The 15,354-nt window shown below is 35.1% G+C and overlaps 1 protein-coding gene across 4 annotated transcripts in view; it reads left to right on the forward strand.

The window, feature by feature from the left end:
• The window catches only part of LOC150098707 (uncharacterized), a 202,021-nt gene that overhangs the window by 152,307 nt on the left and 34,360 nt on the right, over positions 1 to 15,354 (forward strand). For all 4 annotated transcript variants that reach the window (XM_090404840.1, XM_090404843.1, XM_090404842.1 and 1 more), the window contains one exon: positions 5,306 to 5,630. In XM_090404840.1, the coding sequence (XP_090260966.1) occupies positions 5,306 to 5,630 (325 nt within the window). The remainder of the gene's footprint in view (positions 1 to 5,305; positions 5,631 to 15,354) is intronic.

A 15,354-nucleotide genomic window follows, 5' to 3' on the forward strand; every position in this document is an offset into this window, starting at 1 on the left:
TAATAATCCACTCTCATATCTTGCAACTTATGCAACAGCCTTCCGTGCTGTGTTCTCTCAGAAGCCTGTGCAAAATCCAAGAGTATCATGGCATATTCATTTTCCTTCTAGAATTCAGCTGTAACATTATTATAAAATGTAAGTTACTCAAACACGACCTTCCTTTAGCAGACACATGCTGTTCATTGCCAAGTATAGATTCTCTATCAAAACGTTTCTGTATGCAATCACGATCTCTTACTAACTTTTCCAAAATCTTCACCACCATCACTCCAGAGATACTGATAAGACTATAGTTAGACACATCCATCTTTGCCTGACCCTTTTGTAATGGGATTATCATACATTCTTTTCACTCCTATGGAATCTTTCCAGTTCTGAGATTGAACTCATACAGGTCAAAGGCACGGCCATTTCAGCTGAACACTCTTTTTTGCATTCATCTGATATCCCATCAGACCACATTGCAGAATTCTTATTCAATTTATGTAACAGTTCTAGTACTTGTCACACACGAGTTTTTTCATTCATTGTAGAGGTAGCATTGAGCTCTATATTGCATGAGCACTTATTTGTTTAACAATCGCTTCTGCACTATATTGTGGAATTCTTATTTAGTTTATGTAACAGCTCTAGTTCTTCCACCAGCCTGGTTTGCCAAGTGACTGCAGATTTGAATTCCACCAAGGGCATGAATGTTTGTGATTGTCCTACTTACCCTTTACCATATGCACTGCTGTAACTTGTGTTTTGGTGCAGTATGACCTTTGATGTTTTTGTGCCATAGAAATCAAATCCAAATTAGTTCTTCCTTGTCATACACCTGAGTTTCTTCATTCATTATAGTGGTAGCATTGAGTTTTATGTGGCATACAACAGGTTGATAGATCTTAGCAAAATGAACACTCATTTGTTTAGCAACCTCTTCTGCATCTACCACCCATACCATCTGCATTATTCTTCCACATTGATTCTTTTTTTTATTTGCAGCATAATGATTAAATTTTTTCAGGTTGTCTTTAGCTTGAGGAGCCAGTTTCTTTTCACACTCAGACTTACTTGTCCTTGTAATACTTGTGATGCTTCTGGCATGTATTTTTTAATTTTCATAACTGCCATCTTAATGCACACTGTATTCCTTCTACATCATCTTTTTCTTAAGAATCTCTTTTTTTAATACAACTATTTCACTCCTACCATATTTATTCTTCCAACTTTAGGGATGCATTCCAGTATTGCATCATTGAAGTATTTTTTTAATATTTCCAAATGCTTTGTCGATATCCTTACCATCTCTAGCAATTGATATCACAAGACCAAACCTAGCGTTCTCCTCAATTAGTCATAATTTACTGCTTTGTAGTGTAGCAAGTAACCTTTTTTGAATGGTATATTATCCATATACATAGGCACTTCCCAGGTCAGTACAGCATGGTGACTGTCACCAACTGGAGGCAGAAAAGTCATGTCTTTAATGAAACAACTTCACACTATGAGGTCTATGCTATTTGATCTTGGGTTCCTTCTGTCACATCTGCTTAAGGAAGTTGTCTCACAACAGTTCAATAAATTCATCATTTTTCTTGTGATTCACTGCTACTCAGTCAGTGTTTGGATATTTAGTCACCCATGACCAGTGGTGAACTATGGAAATTTTAATAAAGGTCTCGCAAAAAAAGCTGTATTTCACACAAAAACAGCTTGTGTACAAATTTCAATCAAAAAGTATGAGAGGACAATCAACTTCTAATGGCTATCATTTTTAAACAAATATTTCATGATCTAAACATAAAATATTTGCATACAATCAACTGTGTTAATTTATCTTACATAAGAAAAACATTTTTTAACTATCAAAATATAATAAGAATAAAATCTTTTATAATCTTTTATAAAACATTTGATTGGCTACTGGTTTTACCATACGATTGGCTACCAGAAGGGTAAAGATAGTGCATGCGCTTGTTTTATTTTCAAACTTGAGCGCATTTGTTATAGAGGAGTTGAAACAATAATTCAAAATAATCTATACACCTCCGAATAGACTAATTTTTGTTAGGTTACCATATGAGTTTGTCGTTTAATATGTTTCCAAAAAAAAAATTTTTTTGAAAAAATAAAAAAGTAAACAAGAAGAACAAGGGGCTTGCAAATTTGAGAAAAAAATAACAAAGGGCTCGCATGAGCCCCTTATAGCTCACCACTGCCCGTGACCATGATGATTACTCTTTTATCACTAGGTTGATTTGGTGATATATTTCATCATCCAAGGAACCGATTCACTGCCACCCATACCATCTGCATTCAGTAGAATTATTCTTTCACATTGGTTCTTTCTTTTACTTGCAGCATAATGATTGAACTTTTTAATCAGTAATAACAACTCGCCATATATTTGATCTTGTTATACTCCACACCAGATAACTTCAGACTCACTGCTACATTAAAATATTGCACTCATAACTTTCTACCCTAACTGGAGACTCAAATCACAAACTAAAATACTGTACTGAAAAATTGGACTACCAGTACTATACCTTTTACTCTCAATACACCAGTATATCTGCTTCTGAAACCCAGATCTCACTGATGCCTATAATCTGAGGCTATAATGTATTTTACCCTTTTGTTTCTAATACTTCTGGCATTTGTGTATCTACAAACAGAAGTTACTTCTGGATTTTTGTATACTCACTTTTGTAGTCTGCATGACCCAGTTAGATAACTTTCAGATTGCTGTTTATATAATGCAGCATTTCCCAAATTTTTCCTAAGATTGAACACTTCACAAATCCTGAAATTTTAACGGAACACCTGTTGGTTAGAGTCGAGTATCATCAGTCTCATATTCAATGTAAAGCTAAGTGCACACTATCACCGAAGCAAGCTGTATTGCATTGCAAAAATGCAACCGCACACACTACAGTTGTGCCAGGCTGCAGCGCATCGCATTGTCCTTGTTTGTGAACCGCATGTTTCCTAGAATAGATACCTCTGTACTTCACTCGCATCTGGAGGTGTCGACAACCATGGGCGGCTGAGTCAAGGCGCATGTGCTGGCCTTAGCACAATCCACATGCAAAGTGAAGAGTGCCTGATTTTCAAGCATTGAAACTTGTCGCAGCATTTAAAACCATTCTAGGCTCATATTAATTTTGATAATTTTTCACAGAACACTTATTCACTTTCCATGGAACACAGTTTAGGAAACCCTGATATAATGTATTTTACCCCTTTGTTTCTAATACCTCTGGCATTTGTGTATCTACAAACAGAAGTTACTTCTAGGATTTTTGTATACTCACTTTTGTAGTCTGCATGACTCAGATAACTTTCAGATCTCTCGTCATATGATGTCCCATTTATGCAGACGTCCTTGCCCATGCTAAATAAGTATATACAAACATGATTTCAAATTCTCTTGTATCTGTATATGGAAAGTCTGAGTTATCATTTATATCATATGGCTGTTATGTGATGCATTTAAAAATGATCTCTTTTTCAAAAAAACAACAACAACAGCATTCTATTCTATATACTAGCTTTCTGTGTAACACCAGCGATTAGTTTCTGCTTGACTATGATTATTAAGACATAGTCCAAAATATCAATAAATTAAATAAACACATTCCTTAACATAATCTTGAGCAAGAGTGTATAACAACATATTATGCTGTCTGAAAACAAATATAATTTTATCATATACAGGTATCCCTTGCTTAATGCGGTTTTGCTTAGTAAAGAATTTGATTAACGTGGAGAAATTAATTGCAGTAATCCCTTGATATATGCAGCAAGAGTTTTGATTAATGCGCCTTTAACCCTGCAGAGCTCACAGCTGATCTGACAGATACATGCAAAATGTTTAATATAAATATTCTTACACAATTCAGTGTATAGCTTGGAGGTCATGAGCAGTGTGCATTCATATGTTACGAATGATATTCTGCACTGTTTTTTGCTCTCAGTTTGGTTTAACACATGTTATGTAAAGGTTTGTGATATTTGACAGTAAATTGTATCTGAGAGAAACCGCGACCTCCGTTGTCAATATGGTATGGTTTAGTTGTTTTTTTTATTCTTTGTTCAATAATTTCTAGATTGTAACTGAAAATAAATAAACCATCATGTATTACTGAAACAGAGAGCCAAAGGCTTATTTATCATACATGTCCTCTAGGGCAGTGCTTCCCAAACTTCTGGATGTCACGGTCCCCCTCGAAAAAAAAATCGTAATATAGACATATATTATTATAATATTTATTGTATTTATATTCAATACAAAACATATTGCAAATATTACAAAAATCAAATGCAAATATTACATTTTTAGCATCTTACATACACATTTGACATGCCACATTATCTAATTTTTACTAATATTTACTAATATTCATTACATGCCGAAATACGCAGGAAGCAAAATTTGTGAACCTGCACCAATGTGTGATTTTTTTTCCATTAAAATATAAAAAATAACAAAAAAGAAATAATAAAAAATTAAATACATTTCTTTTAAGATAAAAAAATCTACTTAGTCTTAAAACATTTTCAATTTGTTTTCATTATTTCACGTCCCCCAAGGGGGCCGTGGCCTACAGTTTAGGAAGCACTGCTCTAGGAGATGTGCGTTACATTAAGGAAAATACCAAGGAATGTGATCTGGAGCTTACTCCACCTTTACTATGAGTTGCCCATAAGGTTGCTTATGCTTGCATCCGCCGAAACATTTAGTTTCTATGTATTCGGCACGAAACTCTTGTAGTTTCTATATTCAGTTATGAATAATGTTGGATTCAATAGCCACTTAATTTGTACCATAATGTATTATATTTGCAGTGTTTTTCTTTGTTTTAATGACTCTCCAGACCTTGTTCGCCGAGGTCTGGAGAGTCATTTTGCTTGTTATCATAGAATTTATGCCGATAAGGAAAAAACTAAAACTGTTCAAACGACTCTTGATAACTTCTTTTGATAAAAAAATTGCAGTAAATAATGTAGGTACAAGTATTTATTAAACATTCACTTTGCATTCATTTTTTATCTTTCCTAAAAGAGGACCATATAAAACGAATTATTAATACAGTAATCGATCATGGACGAATTGTAATTTTTACCATTGATTATTAGATTTGATTAACGCGATTTTGATATATGCGGTAACATAGAGGGATTAATTAACCAAGTTAATTGAGGGATGCCTGTATTTGTGATAAAATTTAAAAAATCTGAAAGACTTAACTTTATAATATGACCTTGTGTGTGAACCATAAAATTTATATATTTTTATTTATTTTTTCCCAAGGATAAATTAAAAAGCTTAGAGAAAGCTCCAGCTCCTGTTCCCATGCAACTTATTGCTAACACTGCAGCTGGACAAACTACCATCTCACCAGCTCCTCCACCAAAACAAATGCGAACTCTTCCTAACATTATTAGTAGAAGTTCTACTAACAAAAGTGTTAACTCTATTAGTACTACACCAGTGTCTTCATCTATTGTATTACTTACAACTACAAACCCAGTTACAACATCATCATCAATTAGTGTAATAGATCTCACAAAAGAAGATGCCGATCCTGTAGTGACTTCATCATCCACAGTAGTTATATCACCAACCACATTAACTGGTAAGTATTTAAAATGTTGTAAATGTGATTCTGCTTAAATAAATGTTATATTTGAGTAAACTATAGTGGAAGAAATAATGGTAAAGTCTGAGGAAGTTTTAATTTAAATAGAATACACTTATTATGAATGAATTCTCCATAGTGTATTTGCATTCATGTGTTCTCTGTGCATTAAATCTATGAATGGATTTAAATCCTATTTAATGATGTGTGAGGAACATTTTCTAATGTTTTTCATCTGCAGCTGAGTTAGCTCATTTTAGTTTTATTCATATATATGTGTGTGTGTGCACACGAACAGTAATCTATTGTTTATCTGACCACAATGAGAAGGCATTTGCTTCTGATAATTAAAGGGTTTGGATAATTGAAGTACAAGACAATGAGCATTCTGGACAACTGTCTCCAAGCACAACACCAGAAAGCTTTGCAAAAGTGTGGGGGAGACTATCCTTGCAGATCATAGGCAAGCTGTGATATTTGTGAGATCATATGACTGTCGTATATGACCATTCAGCACATTTTGTCAGACATGAGAAATGCATCCGTAAACACACTCATTGTTCAACAGCCCCTGGCTTCCAAAAACATGACAGTCATTCACCTGATCTTATCCCCTGTGACTTTTTTCTGTTCCACAAGATGAAATTCTAGCAAAAAAGGTATATTTTAATGCGACTGAGGTGATTCAGGCAGAATTGTAGGAGTTGCTTCAACACACTTGGGGATTTCTAGGGATGCATGGAATCATGGAAAAGCTGCTGGAATTGCTGTATGCATGCCCAAGGGGACTACTTTGAAGGAAATGATAAAACTAGAAGCTAAGGTAAGTAGTTGTTTTTTTTTTATAGTCAAATTCCCTGAACTTTTGGGTAGCACCTCATACATGGTGCTATACAGACGTTTGTAGACATGCAAGGGTCAGTTAATTGAAAGGTCGTTGTTTTGAAGATTAGGTAAATAGTAGATTACTATATGTTAACACCACAGAAGACATCACAAACATATAACACATCAGTGTCATGTAGGAAAATGGTTGAGAAGAAAGAAGGAACCTATTTTGTTTTGAGTTATACTAGGACCAGTACTTCTCCCTTCCCACATAACAACTAGTCAACCAACTAGACAAGATTAAATTTTTCTTCCCTAGCTGATTTATTCTTCTAGCCTTTCCTGCAGTAAACAAACTTTTCTGCTCTAGATGCCTCTTCCCTGAAAGTTACCAACCATATACAAATCCCAAATCTGCACAACCTAAGCATATTCTTCTCACATTTGGGATGGTGCACCAGAAAACTTCCTAAAAATTCTCGATGCTGTCCTGTAGAAGGTAGTTCATTGAATTGATAATCACTTCTTCACTGACACAGGTTCACTTCAATTACTTTCTCATCTGATATTTAGTTTCCCCTACATGCCTTTTCTATAAGTGCCTCTGCACGCACGTACGTGCACGCACACACACACACGCGTATTTTTATGAAAGCCACAAATATATTAATAATTAGTTTTCATATTTTTGATGGCTTTTAACAATTAAAAAAAAGTGTGATCCCTGGCCTAGATTCACTTTTTTTGAAATTGAATTTCACAAGATTAATTGTAATTATTCTAAGATCAAAACTCTGGGTATGGAGTTTAGTTTTTACCTTGATATCATTGAGCACATGTACTGTTGAAGGTGAGTTAACCATACAGAGTGGCAAGGTTTTTCTTTGCAAAGAAAATAAGAGAACACCCTCATCTCTTAGCCTTAATTGCTTTAATAATCTAAACAACCAACTACAGTAAAATCCCAAAGTTACGCGGTAGGTGGGACCAACAAAAAGCGCGTAAGTCGAATTCGCATAACTCAGGGTATAATTTTGCATGTAATTTATATATACAAACATACAATTGGGACCAAAGGTTTACAAAAACACCTATATTTTTGAAGAAATATAATTAATTATAGTTTATCGTACATAAAAAAAGGAAGCTATTTCGATGTCGATGCTTTCATAAAATCTGATAGATTCGTCTGATGGCATAATGTCTTTTTCTTGTCGCGCAAAATTTCTTCATAGCAAACTAATGATTTTTTTATTCCTTGCCTTGTGGCTACAATTTGTTCCTCGTTAGAATCTATGTCCTCCAAAATCTGTAAACCTTTCTTTTATGATTGTTCTTACTGTGGATTCCTGTAGATGGAACTTCTTTGCTAGCTCACAAATTTTCATTCCACCTTCAAAATCCTTAATAATGTTGAGTTTTGTTTCCAAAGTCAATGTTTTTCTTTTCTTCATAGCAAACTAATGATTTTTTTATTCCTTGCCTTGTGGCTACAATTCATTCCTCGTTAGAATCTATGTCCTCCAAAATCTGTAAACCTTTCTTTTATGATTGTTCTTACTGTGGATTCCTGTAGATGGAACTTCTTTGCTAGCTCACAAATTTTCATTCCACCTTCAAAATCCTTAATAATGTTGAGTTTTGTTTCCAAAGTCAATGTTTTTCTTTTCTTGCTAGCAGTAGAAGAATCGGACTTGCTTCTTTTGGATGACATTATTTTTTATGTGATAAAATTTTTATCAACATAACATTAAACAGTCGCAAGGTTTGTAGACTATAAAAATCGTGTATGAATGGAGACCACACGAAACACGTCAGTGCTTGTTCACAGCATGTGCGACATTGGCGAATGCGGCCGGTGCCTGAAAGATGTGACTAGTGGTGAAGCGGGACGGGAATACGTACATATAAAAAATACGTACATATTATGCGAATCTGCATAGCTCCGGATTCGCGTAAGTCGGGGTATGTTGCAAACACCCAGAATGTCAACTTTAAGCAACATAAAATATTACCGTTAATGTTTATTAGATATATATATTTATTTGGTGGGAAAATTTTCAGCTTTCATTTGACTCTTTTTAATTATTTTGATTATTTATAAGTGCAGAAATATTAGTTTTTTTAGGTGATTTAAGAAATGCCTATCACAATTATTCAAACACAATACTTATTTTTATTTATTTTATTTATTTTTTCATATACCATTTAATATCAGGAGTAATCTGATTATTCATCAATAATCCCCCCACTCAGTACTAAGCCCACTGGAACATACAGCTGTTGCCCAACTTCCTTTCACAGTACACCTTTCACAGTCAATCCACAGAACAAGTTTCTTTTCCTCCTTCATCCCTGCTACTGCTGCACTATGGAACAGTCTTCCCCCTGATGTATTTCCCAAAAAATACAATATATAGAATTTTGAAGCAAATGTAAACAAGTTTCTCCTTTCCCAACCCACTACCCATATACGATACTAACATACTGTAGGTCAGTGGTGTTCAACCTTTTTTACTACGTGAGCTACTTTTCTATAAAAAGTTATTCGGCAATCTACTCTCTTATATAGATCACATTCCCCCAACAAATAACTAAAAATAAACAACTAAAAACTTTATTTGTGTATTTAAAAATTTATTTATCACTTTTAATTACTTTAATACAACAACAACAAAAAAAAAAAATTGGAATAAAATATTTATTTCTCTATTTTGGAAAACCAAAGTTAGAAAAAACAACAGATTGTACAAACTCACAAGTTACAGGAAATGCTGGTTGATTAAAAAAAAAAAAAAAAAAAAGTTAATGTGAAATATGGCATTGTTTGGACCTCGCAATATTTTTATAGTCAAGTTGATATGAAGAACACAAGATTGTCTGCCCAATCGCAGACAATCATCCAAATGATCATTTGTAATGTGGTTTCTTAATTGATTTTTTATGACGGCCATATTTGAAAAAGCGGATTCTGACAAGTATGTCGATCCGAAACACAAAATTTTTCACACAATATCAGTTAATATTGGGAATTTTTCATGTGCATACTTCCAAATGACTTCATTGTTTATTGATTTTAAATGTAACTATTCTGAATGTTTATTATCTCAAGTTCTACTTCAGCTTGGTTTATATCAAACAGCCCACTAATTTTATTTGAAATTTCTGTGATGTTCAAGTTTTCTTGAAATGGATTATTGATAAAAGATACAATCATTTCAGTTTTATTAAAATCTTTAAATCTTGAATTTATTTCTTCCACAACTAATTCTATTTCACGAATAAATTCTTTTAAATCATAGCGAAGCATTTCTTGATTTTGGTTAAAGGGCTGTCGGATAAAATAAATAGAATTATACATCATTACAATCTTAATACTGCTTTTAAACCATCTATAAAATTATAAAACATATTCATCTCTTCTAAGGATCCTTTCGCCCCTCCCCCTTGGCCCACCTGTGGTATACCATATCCATTGTACCCGTAACTTTCCTTATCTTGGTGAAACTGGACACACAATTCCTATCCATAAAAAAGAACACAAACGACACATTAAATTTAGCAATTTTGGTAAGGCAGGTCACACTCTTAATGCCCTATGCCAAATTGATCGGAAAAGTATCTGTTCCTTCTATACTACATTGATATGTGGCCTCACAGACCTCAAGCATGCATGAAGGCAAAAGGGGGACATTTTGAATATTGAGTGCTGCTATATGCACATTATTCATGTGGTTTGTATGTGCTGTTCAAGTTGTAACAGTATTTATGGCTAGACTAATGCCAAGAGCTCTGCCTGATCTCATCCTGATAGAACGATGTTATTAGGCAGTGGTATTAGTCTTGGTATTAGTCTTCTCCAACACTTGTTTGGATGACTAAGACAAATGATATCAGAAAAATACCCAAGCCTTCATAATAAAAAGTCCTCTGACCCCAGATAGTATCCCTCCAGAAGATCTTGTGCTCCAGATCTATCATATATCCAACACCATGGAAGCAAGCTTTTATACAGTTAGACAGGGAAATAAAAGTTTGCCATCAAATTATTGTTCCTCTTGCCCTTACTGCAATACTCTCAAAAGTGACAGTCAGTCATCAACACTAGACTAGGTTGCATCAAGATGAGAGAGATTGAAACACGGTAGAGGGAATTTTGCCCAACAGCCTGTTCAAGGAACCAGAAGCTCAAATGGCTCAACTATCCTTTGAGCAGAAGGTAAAACTGCCATTTTTCCACTACAGAGTCTGCTTTAATTTTTTTTTTTTTTTTTTTTTTTTTTTTTTTTTTTTTTCAGTTGTTACAGGTTGTAACATAAGCTGGGTTTTTAACTTGGATATATGCTACATTTTTTGCTTGGATTGCTTTTGTACTTTTGTTGGCAAACCAAAGTGTAGAGATTTTGAGTGGAATGAGAAATAATGGCATCTCTCCTAGATATAATTTCAGTTATTAGATCAGACGAAATGTTTGATTAGGAGAGTGGAAGAAGTAATCAGACCATGAAAAAAGATGCATAGAAATCCTGAAGCTCATGATTCTGGCACTATTGTAGTGCCATAGGGTATGACTGAGATTAGCTAGGAGAAGGATGATACTCGGAAAAAGAAACATGGACGAGGTCAAGCTCATAGCTGCTGTCCTACTCGGCAATGATGTATTTAGAGGGAGAGCAAAAAAAAAAGGTTCAGGGCATTGGGAGAATGATGAAGGTTGTCTAGAATTTTGGTAGATAGGTTAACAACTTGCATCAAATCATTACTGATATCAAACAGTTCAGCTTCTCTTCCAGCTTGTTCTGTTTAGTTATAGCAGGTGAGCCAATTGAAATTATGGACATTGGAATTTCTAAGAAAGATTATATAACTGTTTGACTAATTAGACTGTGTATGATGAACTTTCAGAGATGAATAATCAAGAAAGGTTAGTATAGTCATCAGAATTAAGAGAGCAATAAAGGCAGAAAAGGAAAGCAACAAAATGAAGAAGATTCCAGGTGCGATAACCTTTGGCATGGGATATCAAATTTGATGAAAGCATGTTCTTCCCTTTTTATGGAATGCATCATGTTTTATGTAATGTAGAAAGTTTAGGTGATCAAAGAGGGTGCTGAGGTTCAGTGGTTAAGGAACTGGTTTGGATGTCAGCAAGTAGTGATGGTGCATGTCATTGATGTTGATATTGAGTTCCTGTGTGTTAGTAGCTATGCAGAAGTTTTTTCCCCACCCCCATAGAAATTTATTGTTTCATTGGATTTTGTTGGGGGTGGGGGGGAAGGTCACCTACGAAAATTGTGTAAGAGTGTGATTAGCAAGGGTGTTAGGACTAGATTTTTTTACTTGGAGGTTGTTAAATGGATAGAATGGGTTGCCAAAGGTGTTTGTAAGTGCTTCATCAATGAATGAGTTTAAGAAGTATGATAGGTATCATGTAAATAATGGGTCTCCAACGATGAGTGTTCTCACTCCATGAGACAGCTATATAATAATAATAATATTTTTAGTGTATTTTGCAAATTATCTTGTTGCATTTTTGATATTTTTTGTTGGTTTCTATATAATTTTTTTTTAATACACGGAAACTAATTTCTTATGCTGTCTTTTATGTTAGTAGAATATTAGGACAATATATGGATTAGGAACATTCAGTAGGAGTGGCCATATACACATTATCACAATAAAATTTTAAATAACTTTCATGGCTTACACATATAACAAAAATTATATAGAATTTATTCAAAAATTCCAATACATTTCATCCAACGTTATGTGGACATCATCAGGGAGATAGACTGTTAACTACATTTAAAAATGAATCAAAATAATGAGTCATAAATCATGTGTATATTAGCTCGGCAGCAGCTGAAGTATATGATATTACACTATTAGAAGTCAAAAAGAACAACTGTAGTAAGCTGCATAGATATAAATTATTTGAAATAATTTATAAAAAAAAAAAAAAAAAAAAAAAAAAAACTTATGAACAATTAATAATGATCAGAATTGATCAGAATGAATGTTTATTTTCTTGATAATCTAACTAGAGTAATTAGAGTAATCACAAATTCAGCCTAGTACACATGTTAAAGAAAAGAGCTGTCCGCATCACAACAGATAATAAGGACCTTCAAGACGAGTTAATATTATTAACCAATTAATAATTTTAATTGTTATTAACCAAATAACGAGTTAATATTATTAGATGCCAACATATCTAATAATCTTTACTTGAACGGCTACCCACGAAGACTTGTCAACAAAATCCTTTTATCTGAACCACCACAAAGAGAGCGAGAGGATACTCAATATATCAAAACTATCACAATTCTGTATGTGAGTGGCATATCCAACAAGCTAGCTAGTCTCCTCCAACCACACAAAATAAGAGTGACATTCAAACCTATAGAAGCAATTCGTAAACTACTAAGATCTCCAAAAGATAACCATCCTTTCTATAAATATGCTGGAGTTTACAATATTCCATGCTCATGTGGTTCAAGTTACATCGGGCAGACTTCAAGAAGCCTCGAAATTAGACAGAAGGAGCACATTGGTTACGTCAAAAACAACAGACAAGACATATCAGGCCTGTCATCTCACTCAATAACCATGTCATTGAGTGGGATAAAAGCCGTTCCCCTTACATAGAAGAAGACTACCACTCCCGAATGTTTAAAGAAGCAGCTACAGTCGCTTGCTCTGTTGATAACCTTAACAGGAACCAAGGTTTAATACTCCCAGAGATATGGAAAACCCTAATTAGATCTCTTAACACACAGGAAATGAACTTAACTTCAATGCAACCTACAGAACGTTCCTTAGCAACAACTAGTTAATCATTACACGCGATACGTGTATCACTCACGTTCAATGCTATTTCAGTTTGCAACTATAATCATTAGAATTTTACAGTTATTCATATTTGTGTAATGTTTTTTAACTTAAGTGCTTGTACCCTGAAGATGCCAACAGCTAAAGTTTGGAGAAACTAGTAGGTTTAATAAATATTTATTAGTTAACACTTGATCCATTGTCCAAATAATTACCCTAATAATGATCTTTATGTAGGAGGTTTAATGGATTTTTTACAACACTCAAAAAGAATTAAAATAGAATTTAATACTTCCTATATTTCGTCCTAGTCACTAGGACATCTACGGGGATTACAAAGACAATTAATGTAACATGCACACAAAAACTTACAATACTAAGCCCAACCACGTGGGTGACAATAAAGTCATATCTAGGTGGAGCGCCCTCTAAGGGCAGTTGTAGGTGGCCTGGAATGTAAGGTGGGACCTCTGGTGATGACTGTTTCCCAAATCTTCGGAAGCTTAATGCAACCGTATTTGTTAAGATTTGGTTGGTTTTTGAGAGCTGCTGCTGCTTCTAAGAAAAGTCTCTCTTTCTTGAATTTGCTGTGGTGGAGCATGGTGGTTTTCTTCCATGATACTCTGTGGGTGGTGTCCAAAACATGGTCAGCCAAGCCTGAATGGCCATAGTTGTGTTTAACGATGTATGACTTGTGTTCCTCCAGGCGGATGGATGCTGATCTGCCTGTCTGTCCAAAGTACGCAAGCTTACAGGAACAGGGTACTTTGTAAACTCCAGGCAGAGAGAGAGGAGGGAGCTGATCTTTCGTAGAACGGATAAGGGTAGCCAGTTTGCGGTAGGGCTTATATGCTGTGTGTAGGTTATACTTTTTTAGTATCTTGGCTATTTTTTCCGAAGTGCCACGGATGTAGGGTATGGTGATGGCATTTTTAAATTCTTGTTGATGAGAGGGACGGGGAATGGGGGAGGAATTGATTATTTTTTTGATGCTGTGTTCGCTGTAGCCATTGGAGAGAAAAGTTCTGTGTATGTGGTTAAGCTCAGTAGTGAGGGCGGTTCCACTGGAACATAGATTGTGGGTTTTAATGATGCCATATTGTTGTGAGGGGTGGTGGTGGGAGAGTTTGTGAATGTATCTGCCTGTGTGTGTGGGTTTTCTGTATACAGTGAAGGCAAGTGTATCATTAGGCAGGCGCGTGACTAAGGTGTCTAGGAAGGGTAAACAATTGTTCTTTTCCTTTTCCATAGTAAACTGGATTCTTGGATGTAGGCTATTGAGATGACCAAGGAAGGAATCTAACGTGTCTGGACCATGAGGCCAAATAGAGAACACATCATCTACATATCTTAGCCAGATAGAAGGTTTGAGTGGGGCTGAGTCTATGGCTCGTTTTTCGAAATCTTCCATATAGAAATTGGCGAGGGGGGAGCCCATGGCGGTTCCCTCTATCTGCTTGTAGATTTTGTTATTCCAAGCGAAATACCCAGATTTGATGGCAAAGGAAAAGAGATCTAAGATGTCAGAGGGAAAAACGTTTTCTAAGAGAGATAAAGTGTCAGTTAAGGGAATATTGGTAAACAAGGAGGAGATATCAAAGCTTACTAATATGTCTGTATTATTCAAGGTTAAATTTTCTGTGAGGGCTTTAAAGTGGGTCGAGTTTTTTATATAGGAAGCTGAATTTCCGGTGAGGGGGGGACAGAGAGTTGGCCAGCTGTTTAGACAGTCTGTAACAAGGTTATAGGCCTGAGTGGGGAATTAGGTTTGTCTACTTTCTCTCTGCCTGGAGTTTACAAAGTACCCTGTTCCTGTAAGCTTGCGTACTTTGGACAGACAGGCAGATCAGCATCCATCCGCCTGGAGGAACACAAGTCATACATCGTTAAACACAACTATGGCCATTCAGGCTTGGCTGACCATGTTTTGGACACCACCCACAGAGTATCATGGAAGAAAACCACCATGCTCCACCACAGCAAATTCAAGAAAGAGAGACTTTTCTTAGAAGCAGCAGCAGCTCTCAAAAACCAACCAAATCTTAACAAATACGGTTGCATT

The sequence above is a fragment of the Typopeltis vanoorti genome, chromosome 15 (genome assembly GCF_054136105.1).
Source record: "Typopeltis vanoorti isolate ZY-2024b chromosome 15, IOZ_Tvanoo_1.0, whole genome shotgun sequence".
NCBI classification, from domain to species: Eukaryota; Metazoa; Arthropoda; class Arachnida; order Uropygi; family Thelyphonidae; genus Typopeltis; species Typopeltis vanoorti.